The 17,268-nt window shown below is 37.4% G+C and overlaps 1 protein-coding gene across 2 annotated transcripts in view; it reads right to left on the reverse strand.

Moving 5' to 3' along the window:
* ZNF521 (zinc finger protein 521) overlaps positions 1–17,268 on the reverse strand; it is a 217,540-nt gene that overhangs the window by 96,471 nt on the left and 103,801 nt on the right. Inside the window, exon 6 of one of the 2 annotated variants that reach the window (XM_031552840.1) lies at positions 15,190–16,680. The exons of the other annotated variant lie outside the window; for it this stretch is intronic. Within the exon in view, the coding sequence (XP_031408700.1) occupies positions 16,664–16,680 (17 nt within the window). The 3' untranslated portion in view covers positions 15,190–16,663. Of the gene's footprint in view, positions 1–15,189; positions 16,681–17,268 lie in introns of those variants that run through there. 2 annotated transcript variants of the gene reach the window in all.

The following is a 17,268-nucleotide window of genomic DNA, read 5'->3' on the forward strand; positions in this document are numbered from 1 at the left end:
TTTTTACTGCTGGTTTTATTAGTGCTCATATTTTATTGTACACTTTAAACTTTGCTTTTTTACGAGTGCTATGTAACAGAGGTGGGTATTAAATGAAGAGATTTGAACGTTGAAGAAAATGTTAAGAGAATGTCTTTTCCTGAACTGAAGAGATCAAACCCTTCCTGACCATTTGCTTTTAAACAAGCTAGCAAATGCTACCTTCAGCCAAAAAGGAGAGGACGCCCCAGCCTCATACACACAAGCTACAGTGAAATCACAGTTAGACTACAGTGCAACATTGATCACTCAAGAAAATCTGCAGTCAAAGCAAACTTGAGAAGGGTGGAAAGAACTTTTCCAATTACCTTTCTCCACATTACAGGCCATCATAATTCAAAGGAAAATTTTGCGTAATAAATTAACTTCTGGGAACACTGCACAATGTACTCAGGAATACCTATGTATAATAAGAATAAATCTTACCGCTTTTTTGCTGGTGATGACTGGAAGAAATATGAAGGCAAAGAATGAACATTTCTACTACAGCCAACACATGTTCTGTTGGGTCTCCAAACTCTTTTTTCAGTTTCCTCAGCATATAAGCCTAAGCATGTGCCTTCCTTTCTGGCAGCTCTGAGTACTGCATTGCGAGGAGAACCATTGTGCTGGACCAGAGTATGGGGAGCACAAGAAAGAAATTACACAGAATTGTATCAGAAGAGCCTATAGATACTCTCTGCCCAGACTTTCTGCACTGCAATGTATCATCTGCAATAAAAATTCAAATCAGTCAAACATCTCCAGCAGAACGAATACTTATAAAACATGGATGCATCATCATAATTTGAGGCTTACTATCAGCATCAGCGAAGAGTTGGCATTGACATCGGATCTACACCCAGATGGCACTTCCATTTTACTGGCTGCATTGTTCCTCACGGATTTGAAAAGGAAACCTACCCAGGCAGTATGGCTGCAATTTAGAACCTGTTTTCATTTGAATTCTTTGCTACACAAAAATGTTTAAAAAAATGTTCAAAACCTGAAAGAATAGACTAATAATCCTCCAAACCTTCCACATTCATTGCCTAGCCCACCATTTATATTTAACATGGTTATAAAAAGAATTACAGAAACTAACCATAGTATTTTTACACTGTTACTGCATATTAGAGCATAGCATTCAAAATCCAGACTGCAAGGTCTTTAGGACAGAAATCTTGACTTTCTTTGTCTCCCACAACATGTATGTGTATTTTTACTTAGTAGAAGAATAAACAATCACTGTCTTTCCCTACACTCCCTCATTCCTTTAAAAGCTAACGTTTTGCAATAAATCTCAGAATGCAAATGAACAGCCTTTTTAATTAATCTGTTCTTTCCTTTCTTCCTTCCTTCCTACCAAAGCTCCAGCAAAAATTACATTTTCTTTAGAAATAAACTTGTGCTGCACCTGCACTTCACGTATGGCTCTTTCACACTTTCAGTATTTTCAGCAGCTTCTTTGGAAAGAGGAGGGTGGCCTGCACACACTGCTGGCTCTGTTTCTCCTTACCACCCTCTCTCTGTCTTCCTCTTGTATATGAATCATTGCAAACCTTTTTTTTTGACATTTCTCACTGATCTCTCATGGCAACCTCTCTCACCTTCCCCTTGGATTTATCTGGAAGGCTGCAGTTCACTGTGACTCAAGTATGTGAAGAAGTCTTCAGATAACCACGTCAACTGAAATAGCTAGCAGAGCAAGCCAAGCTAATTAAAACACAGTGAATTAGAATATAGCTACAAGAGTAAAAGATGCTCAGGAAAAAAACACAGAGCTGCCCCCTAATACAGCTAAAAGAGCACCAGAGTCCTGCTACTTAATTGCGCAGGCTACTGGCAAGCAGGTTTTAGCTACAACAGATGACTCCTCTTTAGCATCCAAGTCCTGTGCAGACTATTCTAAATCAGACTTTATTCATTATGACGAGTTACTAAGAATTACTTCAGAATCTACAGTTGGTGTTAAACAATATTTGTTTAAAAGAGATTTGAGGGAAATCTTGTTAAAAATTCTGAATGGTATTGGAATTTTGAGCGTACGAGCTTGCCATTCTAAACCATTTGATTAAATTTAACCATAGGAAACTCTTCCAAGACCTAATGAAGCAGCAATTACATCTGAAGAGGGAGCCAAGCCAAGAATTCTACCATTCCAATAGCTCTCTTTTGAACATCACGCTACAATATCTAATCTGCTCTGTTTTGAGTTTACACTTACCATAAATCTCCGAGCTTTTGGATCCATGTAAAATAAACCATACAGGTAAACATGCCTCTTATTCTTTTTTTTTTCTTTTTTTTTTTTAAATATAAGTAACGACATTGCCCTATTGTTTAAAAAATTGATGATTTCAAATATTTATTAACAAAAAAAAAAAAAAAGCATATGAAATACAACCCAGATGAATTTAAAAATTATGCAAGCATTTTCTGGGTCTGGTTGAAAAGCAGATGCTGCCTCCACGCTCACTCCCCATATTTCAGAGTACTTCAACATGAATTTTGACAAGTAAATGCAAGCAATGAAAAAAGTGAAAGGAGGATAAAGTAAATTTTGTATTTCTTAAAACAAATTCTGAACCTAACTGTGATTTTGCTTGCTTTGTTGTAATCAATTATTTTGTGGCTCACTGAAGACTGCACAGCTGTGTTGGTGTAAGTGGGATAAGAATCAATGCCCTCACTTTCCCTTTTGATTAAAAGGAGGAGCTGTTAAAATTGGATAATGGTTTCATTTGTAATACCCTCAGCAAATGCAGATTGTTTAGTCTTTTCAGCAATGTTATTATGCTGCACAAAGATGACCCTTCTTGTGATTTAAGAAGTAGCTAGAGGAATCCAAGTACAGCCAAATCGATGCAGGCAATCTTGCTCTATTTCTAGATTTCCAGTATTTCTATATTGTATGTAATAGAACGTTTTAGCATAATAATTCAGAGGTCCTGAGATACAGAAGACAGAGAAATAATGTTGAAAAGCAATTCTTCACATTTGGCTTTCACTACATCAAGTGCAAATGGTGAACTTAAACATGAAAATACAATTTGCTCCTTCTAAAATTCTACATCCTTATCTCTGGTAAAGAACACACATTCATTTCCAATGCCTCAAGGTAAAGACTAAGGTATCTATCACAAGTACAGTGAATATCTGAAGAATTTGGAAGCAATCTTTTCATAATGTTTCTTTGGAAGAGAAGCAGGGTTATGAGTTACTCAAAATTCATAGAGATTATTAAGTTTACATCCACACAGCAGATATGGTACCATATTATTTCCCATCAGCAGTGTTCTCACCTGCTGAGAATATCTCTCTGGTTCAAGACAGCCATTCATTATGATGCATTAGCACTCTATTGCACAAACCAAAGTCATGCCCCATCAACGAACTGGGCAAGCCCATAATGCCCACACTTTGCTAACGAGAGCTGTGTTTACTTATTATCCAAGCCTTTCATTTTAGTGACTTAACTGGCAAGTAATTTCTTACTTCAGCAGATTTTTCTGTATTATTAGGTCAGGTATTTGTGGAAAAATGTTTGGTGTTAAAAAGATTTACAGGTCTTCCCAAAGCTCTGTCATATCAGTGGTGCATACACTGACAGCAGGGACTCTTCATGACAAGAAAAGCTGATCAGCTGCAAGCTTTCCTATTGATGAATCTAACTCTTCACCCCAGTCTAAACTAAGCCTGTGGGTTTTGTCTTTTTCTTTTTAGCCTTCTTTGAGGCCTGCAGAAAGTTATGAAATAGATTTTTCTAGTCCTCCCATGAGCAAGGCCGGGTTCACATCTTGACCTCAGAAACAAAGCAACCCACAAAATCTGGTCTGCTCTGCCTAACACAAAGCAAACTACAACGTGCAACATAGGGCAATATTAGGAGTGAGGAATGACAAACATTCTATCAGTACTGGGGAGGAGAAATAATAAAACCTGCCTATATTAAAAATCCCAGCAACAGCAGTACTGAGCAACACAATTTTGGTTCTGCAATGGTCTTTATTACTAAGGATGGAAGCATGATATTCATCTGAAAAGAGTACTTATGTGGAAGGAAGATTTCAATGACAAGTCAACAAAAAAGAAATTTTTTATCCTTACTGTAGAGCATTATTTAGTTTCATATCTTATGGTTATCTTATCTCTTATTCTGATCTTATGATCTTATTCTGTAACCATTCTAGGATATCTATTAGTACAGTAATGTACAGCCCATACAGACTTTCACAACAAGACAAATTACAAAAAAACCCCACAAAAACAAACAACTCCTTATAGGAATGAATCTCCTCTCCACAATATTAATACATATCAGCTCAGTCGACTGGGACATTCTGGTGTGAAACTCAAGCGAGGAAAGAATTGGGCCCTGATGTGTTTAATAAGGTGTCCAAAGATATTTTAGAAACATGAAGACTGTTTAACTGGGGGTTCAGGAAAATAGAAGACAACAGAAGTGTAAAAACATTAAACCCCAGTTTTCACAGTAAATTCCATTAAGAAAACAAAATATGGTCCTACTCTGAATACACAAATATTGAACTCAGGTGGAAGTAGCTTGCAAAGTATCAACAGCTTGACACAAGTAATAACCCAGATTAGCATCTAAGACCATAGGACCAGAATGGCTAGGTCCCATTAGCACGAGTGGTAGTGGTGGTTGTGCAAATCCCATGCATGCCAATGGAAGAACAGTCTCTGAAATTTCCATGACCTTGACGTGGAATATTTATGTCTACACCTTTAGCCTCTTGCACATAATGAGATGCAATCTTTTAGCTTTATGCACTTCACCAGGCATTCAATTAGAAAAGGCAAATTTGGTGGGGGGGGAGAAGAATGCTAAGCTATTTAGACAGAAGGTAGTGAATCAAAAATTGCAAAACTTCAGCTTTCAAAAATAGCCTATGTGACCTCTTACAATACTCTGACCACTCCATCACAAGCAGGAGGCAACCCCTGTGAAGAGCGAATTCTGGCAAAGTTCTCTCTTCACAGATGATGCACAGCTTAAGCTATAATGAGTTTTTGGGTTACAAATGCTGAACGCATTAATATTCCTTGATGATAATTATCACAGTATAAGCACCTTTCCCAATGTGAGTAGCATAAAGCAACTGAAGCAGCATTTTTACTACATTTGAAACAAGCTGGAAAATGGGATTTTCTACTCTCGTAACCTGAGGTCAACATACATCAAGCTATGCATATTAAATATGTCTACCCTATATAACTATATAGTCCTTTCTATACATTCACGCACATACATTCAATTAACAGCCTTTTAAAATTTATTTATACAAGTGTGCTACACATACGAATACTATTTCCTATGCAAAATAAATCCAACATTCTAAACAGGACCCAAATAATGCATACAAACTACACTGATATTTCTTTGCAAGTGTATTATTTACTTACAAAGAAATGCAGGTATTAGCTGGTGATACAAATAGAAATTTAAAATATATATACGTTTAGCCAAAATGAAAATAAAATTTGCAGGAAAACCACTGTTTTCTACCTTTCTATATTAAACTAACAACACTAAGCATGCGACTTATACCCATCACAGTTAGTACTTTTTCTTAAGAGAAGCTGAAAAAAATAGTTCTTCAGTGAGCCCAAAATCTTGCAGACAGTTCACAGAGTAATGAGTAGGGACACTGGAGATATCCCTAGGAAACAGCGGAGCAGCCGAGGACCTGCAAAGCTCTTCCTTACCTGTCACTGCAGCCAAAGACTGCAGACCCTTTGTGCTGCCTCTGCATGGGGCAATACCATGCTGATCCGGGCAGCAGCATCAGACCTATCCATTAATAGTCAGACAGGCTCGTCCAACCTTTGTATCATATTCTCATGAACACGAACTGGGGGAAAAGTGTGCACATCATGCAAAGCACCTAAAACCTGCAAGCCGTCCCCAAAGCAGAATAACCATCTCATCACATCCTGAACCCGAATTCTTTCCAAAGAAAATGTGAGATACACTTCTTTAAACAGTATAAATGGGCTCGGCTGTATTTTAAGCGCAGGGCATTTAATTATTATACAAGCACTTACTGAGGATTAATTAGCATACAACAAGGATCTGAAACATGCAGACATTTGTCAAAGAAGACAGGGTTTCTAATGATTTATTATTGTTTGATTAACAACATCACACAGCAACTATGTTATTAAATCTCTATTTTGCATACTACAGAACCTAAAAGTGTTACCTAGTGATGTTCTGTCAGGCTCAGAAGAGGGTAACAACTTGATCTTTGCTTTTCTATCACCCCCATCTCAGAAAATGTTCATTGTTACAAACGAAATACTGGTAAGGAGCCTTTAAAAATATCACACTGTGAGTTGCAGGGTTTTTTACTAAATGCTGTAATACTGTTTTAATATTCTGTGCAACTAAACTCAGTACAGCTTTCTTCCATCAGCGACAAAATAGGAGTCAGTTTGAACATTTAATCCGAAAAATGGGAATCAATTCTGGTGTTCTGTGGGTGTGAAATCTGCTGAATGTATTTATGCCATGTTGTCCTGCACCTCATTTAGGAAATATGCAACAACCATTGTTACAACCATTTCAAGAACTAAAGCACAATTTTACTTACAATGTGCAGCAAAATGCCTCAAAATCCCATTTGAATCTGTGGCAAGGTTTTGAGGGAACCTTTGCTAAATATTTAACAGCACTATTGGCTTATTAAATACTGTAATGTCAAAGCCATGAGAGGATGACATAGAGTGCATGCCATTTTTTTTCACTTAACATTGGTGCTCACTTTGAACACTGAACAAGCCCATTCATCAGAACTGATGCATGCTAAAAAGTATTTCTTCCTATCAGATAAACGTAGCAGTGGCATCGTGCTGTTATAAAAATGATTAAATGCCTCCTTGGTTAATTGTGTAACATATAGTCCTCTTCAGTTAGAACTCCCTTTCTACCCTCCCCACTAAAACACCTGGAAAGATCACATCTGAAAATTAAAAGTGAAATCAGGCAGGCACAAGATCTATTGCTTATATGAAAGGCAAACCTAGAGGAAAAAAAGAGTCAGGTACTGAACATGCATACTGAACACAGAAACTGCATGTCTGCTTATTTTACAGGTGGAAAATTGAATATGTTTCTGTGCATGTCGAAATGTACTTGACAACTAGATACAGTGACAGACTGTCAGAAAAACACGTATGGGACTGAAAACATTCTATTAAGAAAAAAAAGCCACTTCCACTGAAATGAAATTGAAGTAACTTTGTTCACAGCAAAAGATGTATTTCAGTATGAATCAGTGAAAACAAATTTAAATCCACAATGAAATATATTAATATAAGCTAAAAAAAAATAATCTCTTAGCATGGAATTGCCTGCAGAGTGTGCATTTATTCTGTAAACACTGTAACAATGATTATCTGTTCTTCCAGCTCTCAGTGGAGACTTTTGCTTTTGAAAATGTCTTGTGGTGACTTACTAAATTCAGGCTATTTCAATTAGTATTACTGCACATTAAAAATTAATTGTATTAAAGAGTGGATTAAGGTTTACATTTCAATTCTACAGTGTGTGAGTCAGAAATGACAGCTCAAAATCAATGCTCTCTGTCCCATAATCGGATATTTACACGACCAAATACTGTGGGACTGGCGTCAGTTCTCAAAGAATTGATAGTTCAATTCAAGGTGCGTCAGTTCCAATTCCTGATTTGAATTGCAGTGCTACACAGCCACAGTATTAAGCTAAAGAAGAAAATGGGGAGAAAAAAAAAAAGCTGCCTTGCAATAAAAAAAGTGTGTCATCTTCACAAAGATGGAAAAAATCCAAATTACAGCTGAAAATTCACATTTGATATCACTGAGGGAAAAAAAAAGATGCTTTAATGGGATGAAGATTTCATTACAGAAGACAAATTTTTATTTTCCTTATTTAGAACGTGTTGCTAAAATGACACCCAAAACTGCAATTCAGGTGACAGTCTTACAAACACTTAAGAACGTATGTAGCCTTATTCATGTTTAAAACAAAGCTTGTGAAATCTACTTGTATGAATAAAATCATATGCACACTTAGATATTTTCAGAATCAGATCTTTTCATCACGAATGCTGCTTGGGAATGGGCAACGGTTCCGTCACTAGTAATCACATTAATTATGTTCTCCTGAGCTGCCCCACTGTTGTAGAACACAGGACAACTTCTTGGCTTCCACATATATGAAATCTTCCATTTTACTGTAAGAAAAGCAGTTTGAAGTTGTCTTCATGACTGAACATTGGTTCTTGTATGACTAAGGCTGAAAGCTGCAAAATTACCTTGCTGGAACTTGTATTTAGATGCCCTAAGTTGGAAAGATTTTTGAAAAGAAAATGTCTTTATTGAAATATTTGTACCTTTACAACAGTAATAATTTTTATTACTTGGGTGAAACTGAATTTTGCAGAAGGTTTCTTGAGATCATGGCACTGGATGATAAACTGACACCACTGCTATAATTTTTCCTTTGAATGGGAACACAGTGCCCCAAACGAAAGGAAACAGCTAGAGCAAAATCATTTCTTGCACTCTTCAGTACTGTAAATGGTATGGGGAATAGCAAGAAGGGAAAAAGCGTGCTGCACTTGTTATAAACCTAGTATTGCTCCTGTGTGAGAATGGCTAGCAAGAAACGCCTGTCACTTTTATCAACAACAATCTAATATTTTAAAGAGTAAATGATGAAGAACGTTTTAGGTTGAGTAACCAGATCAAGCTGGCATCGCTCAAGTACTGCAAAGCCACCAAGGATACCAGAGCTTGGAACTGAACAGTCGTTGGTGCGTACCTAAGAGACAAGTTGATGTCCACACTGTTCCTAAAGATCCCCTGTGCTGCATGGACGTCCAACGTCAAGTTTGGTATCAAGAGAATAAAGAAGACGGGATGTAATAACTACAATAAAAAAATAATCTGGTGCAAATGTACCCCAAGGTGTAGTAGTCATCCCCATGCAACAATCACCCTTCACTGCAATTTACTGATGTTGCTTCATTACAATACAGCATACAAAGGGGGCAATATTAAGGCATACTATTTAAAGCTACAAGATCTGTGGTGCCAGCTACAGCTGGTACAGAATCAAGACTATGGAAGACAAAGAAGGTAGTTTTAGCAGAGAATACTGAAAAATGAAAACTCTTCTGAAGGCGCACAAATGCATTGTTGTTACAAGATTTAGCAGAAGCCACAATAAGCAGTTAAAACTAAAGACTGCCAAAATGTTTTTAGGGTGATTCTAGAAATTCTTCACAAAAGTGCAGCTTATTGTTACAAATGAAAACAATAAGCAAGAAAGACAGAGAAATGCGTCTGGTTTAGATAAGGAAGAAAAGACATGTTTTCACACAATTGCTGAATACTTACAAATTGAAGAATAGATTTTTGCAGGGTTCAACATCTGCAGAATAGATGGACTTTGATACAATGTTCAGAATTGCTATAACAAGGGACAAATACTGAAGAGGAATAAGTATTATTGCCTCATGAAAACCATTAGGACAACTTTAGAATGGAGACAGGGATGTCAAGAATAGAAATCAGCTGAACTGCACCTGTGATAGGTGATGACAGACCAAAAGGAGAGGTAGTCTAGGGTTTTTTGTTTTTTTTTTTTTTTTTTTTAACTTTAAAATTTAGATCCTGAAACGGATAGAAAGCACAGATAAAGTTTGGGAGGTCTAAGACAGGCTGCAGAATTCTCCAAAAATAAAAAAAAATAAAAAAATGAATAATTGAACAGCTTTAAAGTATTTTTCTTTCTCATTATATGCTAGTTTGTCCTGAAACATCTCCTTAGACAACTAAGGTCTCCATTCCAAATTTCAATGTCTTGTTCTAGGTTACTGGAGTCATTAGGAAGCTGGGACTACCACAAGGTCACATCCATTCTGATTCTAGTTTTGACATTATGAACCAAAAATTGCCTTTGTGGCCTGTCAAGCAAAGACTTGGAAAATAGAACAAGGAGCATCACCACCAGCCCTCTTCTCCCACTTAAGGAATGATGATAGCATAACAATACCATAAAGAAAAAGGGGAAAGATAGACTGTGTAAAGTCATGATAAAATTAGCTGTATTTTGCAGGAGGTAATGGAGCAGGAGGGTTTAGAGTCTTCCAAATCTGCTTTTTAAACAGATGAGCAGGAAGTGTACATTTAAGAAAAAGGCAGCGTGAGTGTGTCGAGAGTGCTTCTTCTGTCAGAGAACTTTGACTGAGGCTTTAGGCTGAAGGAGACAAGGAAAATCAGCTCACAGAAAGGGTGGCCAGAAGAACCTACCACTAGGATTGAAAGAGATGCACATGCAACACAAAAGCAGAAGCTGAAGTAAAATACATTTCCTATATGACATATCATAGAAATTAGAGTCCTATTTTCTGTTGCCTAATTTATTCCCATGAACCACCATGAAGGACTTTTCCTGATGGTACAATTCAGGTCTGTACTGCAAGGCACACTCCATCACTGGTACAAACATAGCAGCAGGTAAAAAATACAGAACCTCTCCATTATTAAGAAGTTACTCCAAGATTAAATTTTCCAGGAGAGCTCTCTGCCCAAAGGTATTTATTTCATTTTTCACTTACTACATTTTATTTTCACTTTGTTTTCAATTTAACCATCTTTTTGTTAAGTTATATTTTAGTAAAAGAAAAAAAAGGTTAAAAATACCATCCCCATTAAGTCTGACTTGAAGAATAACATCACGCAAGGAGAAATGTGGGTTAAAAGTTCAGATTTGGCAGGGAAATGTCACTCAAGTAAAGAGAAGACTATTTAACTGTTCTGGTGAAAATTGGTTTTGATTTGATCATGTTATGACAGTTTGCAAATCACACTTTGCATTAAGTGATATTTGGGTTAAGCTTTTTACCAAACTTCTAAGCAAATGGAAAGCTGTGTTACCTCCGAATGATTAATTCAACTAGCTAGTAAATATAAACATCCCCCAAGTTGTTCCATGGATTACACAGAGCTCAGAAGGAATCTCATTTGGGGATTCTGGGAGATTTTTTTGCACAGTTATCTAATGTCTTGGCACTCACATAGGTGTGCCATGAAAAGCAATGAAGCTAGAGGCACAGTGGGTTCATTGTGAAGGTTGCCTGCAAGAGGGTTAGGAGAAAGTATATCTAGCCAAACAGCTAGATATTAAGAATATACTGCTGAAGTCCTGAACTACAACCCCCTAATAAAGTGGTGTGTGAAAGAAGTTGGAAACCGTGTGGCTAGGCACTGAAAAAAGAAAACCAAAACAGGATGTTACAGGCAAATCCAAATCCTCTGGCCACTGTACATGTGTTTTATGATTGCTTTTGGTTATACAAATATACTATCCCTTTTATCATTCAGTCTAATCCAAACACGAGACATACCTTCCAGTATAAATACAATGAATGAGGCAGTGTTTTGAAACAAGCTTTGTCCAACATGCTATGAATAGCACATTCTGTAGTCTTTTGGATAAGTACCACATATACTGGATTATATTCATGTAATAAAAATAATGCGTTATATGGTTTTGCACCTTTGAGCAGGTCTCCTTCAACCTGCCCATTACTTCTTTTCCTTTGGGGTTTCTCCTTACGCCCTGAATTGCACAAAGTATTCACACAGGGGTTTATCTAAGAAAAATAAATCTGCAAAAAGGAAATTTTCCTCTCCCTTTCTCCCTATACACTGAATTTGCCTCTATAATTACATTAGTTTAAGGTCACATGACAGAATTACTCAGTTCTGCCCCCCTAATATGTTGGTCTCATGGTTTTACTTACATGTTTCACTAAGTGGGTATATCATAATTTTTCACAGGCAAAAATCCCGAGACAAACTTTAATATCTTGACATTTCTGTGCAGAGAAAATCTTAATTTGGTAATATTTACATCAGATTGTGTTCTTCTTTCACAGACATTTATACCTGATTTGTTGTTTGCTCAAGCAGGTGCCTTACAATCTGAAGAATGTGATAAATTGGCCATTCAGCTTGTACACAAATGCATACAAGCATGTAAATAAGAAGAGGTTGCATTCAATCACAGAACAACTTGAATTTTATTTCACTTTATTACGGATTTTTCAGTGGCTCTATCTAAGGCAAGTAATTCCACATACAAGAAAGAGCATGCAGGAAAATCTCATCATGCACAGTCTACGAGGCATAAGGATTTTTGCCTAAATATTATTCTAACTTTCCATAAAAACAGGATTAAAAGCACCATTTAATGAAAGTATGTTGATAGCTCTACCTCTGTGTAGCAGAGACAGAAGGAGTTACTTCTCTCCGTAAGGATCATTGAGTGTGTCACTGGTTAATTTTTGTTCTATGCTTCTCATTAGCATTACTCTCAAGTTTCTGGTTATCATATCCGAAATATTAAGACATAATAAGTACGAAGGTGCAGATAATTGGATATTAACCAGAACATACTTGACTGGGCAGGAGGTAGGGCCTTGCTTAAACTAATCCTGAAATGTATTAATCACCAATTAATGAATGGGTTTCAAATTCATTTTCTATTATAGAACACCTCTGAGTATCTAAGCTTTTTCTAATAAAATGAGTTGGAATAACAGGATAGGAATAAGAAACACTCCAATTTGAGGCTGGCTTGAATTAATTCCCTATAGCTTGTTGTTAAGTTCATTGAAAACAATAATCCTGATATGAGTGACTTTCTTTATAAGGTTGAGAAAATAACCATATATTATAGCACTTACAGTCTCTATTTGCAAGTACAAATGGTCAAATAGAAGTTAAATTCAGAACAGAGCTAGTTCACTGGAGAACTGCTATAGCACAATCTATATTTCTTCAGAGCAAATGGAGCTGAGTAAGACAAGCAGCAAAAGACTTGCACCAAATCCAGATGGATATTGCCAATTAACAATCTTCGATGTGGAGACAGGTATGTATGTATACCAACTTTGTGAAAATAAACCTTAACATAATACTCCCTCTTTCCACCCTGGCCCAAAATGTGGTCCCCACAAGTCTACTCTGCTGACTCAGGCTCTTGGAGGGTGGAAGATGAATGGTGGAAGGGCGAATACATCAAGAATATGAAATCCTATTAGGAAGTCAGGCAGGGCAGTTGGAGTGAGGAAAGTGGTGGTGTTAATCTCAGAAACCCTAGTTTCAGATGGCTTTGCTGATTTTGCATCAAGCATACACTCCTAACCAGCCTTACTAACTACCTTAACATGGTCGCACTTTTCCCAGGTAGAGGAAATAATGCACAATACTAGGAGTTTTTGTTAACAGGGTTTACTTAAAATCCACAAAAAAAGAAAAATTAAAAAAAGGAAAAACCAACTCAAGTTTCCAGTTGTTTCTTTATATAATATTCTTAGAAGCCCAGGATAATTTTTAAATGGATACTTCAGCATTTTCATTATTTGAAATGCATCTCCACTATCATACCAGAAAAATACAAGCATCTTTATTGTTACTAATGAAGAAAATTATATCAGACATGGTTGAAATACTATTATTCCCCCTTCTCTCCTCTCGCTGTCCTCAGCGTTATTTACATTCATGTGAATTGCAAGTAAACCAGTATTATCCATCTCTCTGTTTTTTCCTTAATTTGTTGACTTTAATTTTAGTAAGTCTTAAATAAGCGCTTACGGAAGATGAAGTAAGATATGCAAGCAAGTAGTCCTTTTATCAACAATTTTGCCACAGAAATACACAAACATTTCAATGGCTCTTCATTAGCAAACAAATCAACAAGTGATATTTAATGCATGACTTTATTCCATCTCTGTGGGGACTGTAGTTGAGAGTGTGATGTACAGTACAGAGAAAGGAATCATCAGCCACAACGTCCCAGGGCTCTATCCATTGAGGACTTCTCAGTCTCTGCTTAAAGAGTGCATTTAATTGACTGATAGACAGTAGCTTCTTTGTTCACAGAAGACAGCGAAGTAATGGCAGCTTGAAAATCGTACCATCTACAGGATCTCCTGAGACTAGTAACAGGGGGATATGTGTCAGGAATAAATAAATAATCTAATTATTAAGCCACTTCCTGTCAAGTTAACTCCAATTTGTTGGCTTTTGAAGGCAACAAAACGAGGCATTTTTCCTCATTATGCTTCTCTTTTTATACCACTGGTAATCACAGGCGGATTAAAGGGTGCCTGATTGGTTTTTTTGTCAAGGAACTGAGAAGCAGCCAACAGTACAGAAAAACAGAGTTGGGGTTAGAAGAAATTTCATGCTTGTCTCCTTTCCAGCTCCCTAACAGCCCACACTGCTGCCCCATACAGTGCTGCCAGCTGTACAGCAAATGTGTACCCCTCCAACGGCGGCCTACCAGGCCACAGGCTCCATCCTGAGAGCTGTGAGATACCTTGCAATCTTGGCAGGTAGCTACTGCTGTCATAGGCATAATTCTAAAGGTGACCTACGAAACCCCGTCAGCTCACCAAATGCAACAATATGAGCAGCTGAAGTCTGACACCCACTCTCCATATTGGCTTCTATTGTTTTGCTTCCTGTGCTTACAAAGTGGGGAAAAACAGGGGGACATAGTCTGTCCAAGAATCAGAGGCTTCTCCTCTAAGAATAGGGACAATTCAGAATAGGTCTGGTTTGGCTACATTCTGTGCTGGCCGCTAAGCACAGCCCTGAAGAATGTGCTACGGCTTCTGATAAAGCCTGCTGACAAGTGGTCAGCAGCGAGGAACAAAAGGGAAGGCTAACACAATGGCATTAATTCTGCCCGTGGTGAGGAAGTATTAACATGCACGGTGTATCATAGCACCGGCGAAGTGGAGAATTGTGCAGTTTGGCGGATGGAAAGGAACAACTTTCGGACTGCCTGGCATTATCTCGCAGTGACATCCCTTTCTAACACAATAGGAATTTCTGTAGGAAAAAAATACAGCTTTGACACACTTTGCTTCACGTCTTCATTAAACAAACTCCAGTCTGTATTGTGGATATTTTCAAATGCTACTGTTTGCATTCTCATTATTGCCACTGCTCCAATAATTATGATTTAACACTAAAACATTTTCATTCAATTTCATTAGAATTTTTTGAGTCCAAATTCCACACCTGCACACCCACCCCTCCAAAAAAAAAAAAAGCTGGGGGAGATTCACAGTTATTTTGCCCAGTCTGTCCTGACTTAACCATTTGTGATTGTAGAAGCCTAGAAAGACCTTCCTAAAAGCTGTGACCAAGAGGAAACAGCTGTTCCTGATTCTAACCCTTGAAATGGAGGAGTGGGCTCCAGCCAGCACAGCTGAGTGAGTAAAATCACATCCCCAGAAGCACAAGGAGAGAGGGAGTCTGGAGCCCCAATAGGTGACATAATTTTAAGCGCAGAGAACAGTGTTGCTCTTGCATGTTTACAGCTGCCTTTGCCATTTCTGAATACATCTTGAATTTTTTGTTAAATTGCGCAGATAATTAAAGCCTCTTCATATTTACAGTCTGCTTCATTGGTACCATGAATTCTGTTTTCAGTTACTGTCTGCAAATTCCCTCTCTGCACAATTTCATACTAAGCAATAACACTTCATTTTACATAAGTTTTATCTGATGTCCCCATACAGAGCTGCCAGCTGTACAGCAAATGTGCCGCTCTCAAACTGAGGCCTACTAGGCCACAGGCTCCATCCTGAGATCTGTGAGGCACCTTGCTGTCATTGGCAAGCGTTCCCTGCTATCACTGCTACCATCGCTCCACACTACACACAACTTAAAATCATCTGATTATTAGAATTTGTGGTCCACACTCCATTTTATCCTTTATTTAATCTATCCCCAGATCACACATTTGTTTAAATGTTTTGGCTGGTTTACAAATCATGCAGCCATCTGCACAGTAGGTGTGACACCATTTTTTAGACAAAAGTTACATTACAAAACAACAAAGATAAAGTCATTTGAAATGCTTTGGTGTTTGTTATTCTGCCTGGTTCGCTTGGACCAACTCAAAGAAATAAATAGAATTATCTGTGTAAATCGATGAACATCTATGAAAAACAACACCCAGCAGAACGCAGAGCTTGCTCCATTACCTACGTTAATATCATGACAGCTGAGGAGAGATGACCTGGCCCACTTCTCATCTCTCCTGTACAGATGGCTATTAAAGAGAAAGTATCCCTTTTGTATGGTCCATGCAGAAACCCTTTATGGGCCTTTCAAATAAGCCAGCATTGCTCACAGGAGAGTAGCTTTCTGTTTGCAGGAAACAGCACAGATTTCATCTATTTTGTAACCCAGCTCCTCACAAAATAAATGCACTGTTTCTCAGATTTAACACCAAATGCTGCTTTTTCCTGAGTATTTCAGTTACATCTCTGCTTTTTGCAGACAAGGTGGCGAAGTTTCATCTAACTTTTGGACCCTTACTTGCTAGCTCTGCCTGCAAATAAGAGAATCCCAGAGTAACCAGGTGATTTTCTGATTCTAGGAAGGTACAATCCATCTTTTTGTTCTTAATTTACAATTTCCATATCATATTACAGAAGAATCAGTGAGGGAGGATAGAAAAAAGAAGTTGCCATCTCCTTCATCTTCTGGTATGTAGGTGTGCATCTTTGGATTCTTTTTCTCTAAACTTCTTACAAGAGGGACTTCACAATGTCAGTTTTCCTGTAAAGCATTGCATAATATTCTGTGACATTCTGTAAACGTCTTCCTTGAGATCAACATAACACAACAAGTAGTGGGTTTTGTATTATTATTATTTTTTTTTACCATTTCTGCATGTAGGAAAGGAAAAATCTTGTTTTTAGTGACCTACAGGATTAGACAAATAAAAGACTGTATGAATGCTACATGATATTGCAACCAAGCAAAAATTTTACTGGGTTCCAGAAAGCTTACAAGGTGTTTTCTCTGTCTTGACATCAGTGATGTTGTCCACACATACAATGCACAAATGTGAGGCAAATAAAATGACTTACTTGTATAGACATATTATGCATGCAGTTAATACGTGCATAATGCAAATACGCGTATCCAGATAACACACAAGCAAATACCTACATATTACATACTTATATTCACATCAGTGAACAAATCAGAAATCATGACTTGCACTAAAATGTGTCTTTGTCTTCTAATGGTTACATGCCACTTGTTACTGTAAAACAATGTTGTGCTTTTTTTTTTTTGTATGTAGATTTCTACATACTCTTCTTTTTAAACTACAACTGCTCTAGCATGGATTTTTTTTTT

Source organism: Meleagris gallopavo, chromosome 3 (assembly GCF_000146605.3).
Source record: "Meleagris gallopavo isolate NT-WF06-2002-E0010 breed Aviagen turkey brand Nicholas breeding stock chromosome 3, Turkey_5.1, whole genome shotgun sequence".
NCBI lineage: Eukaryota > Metazoa > Chordata > Aves > Galliformes > Phasianidae > Meleagris > Meleagris gallopavo.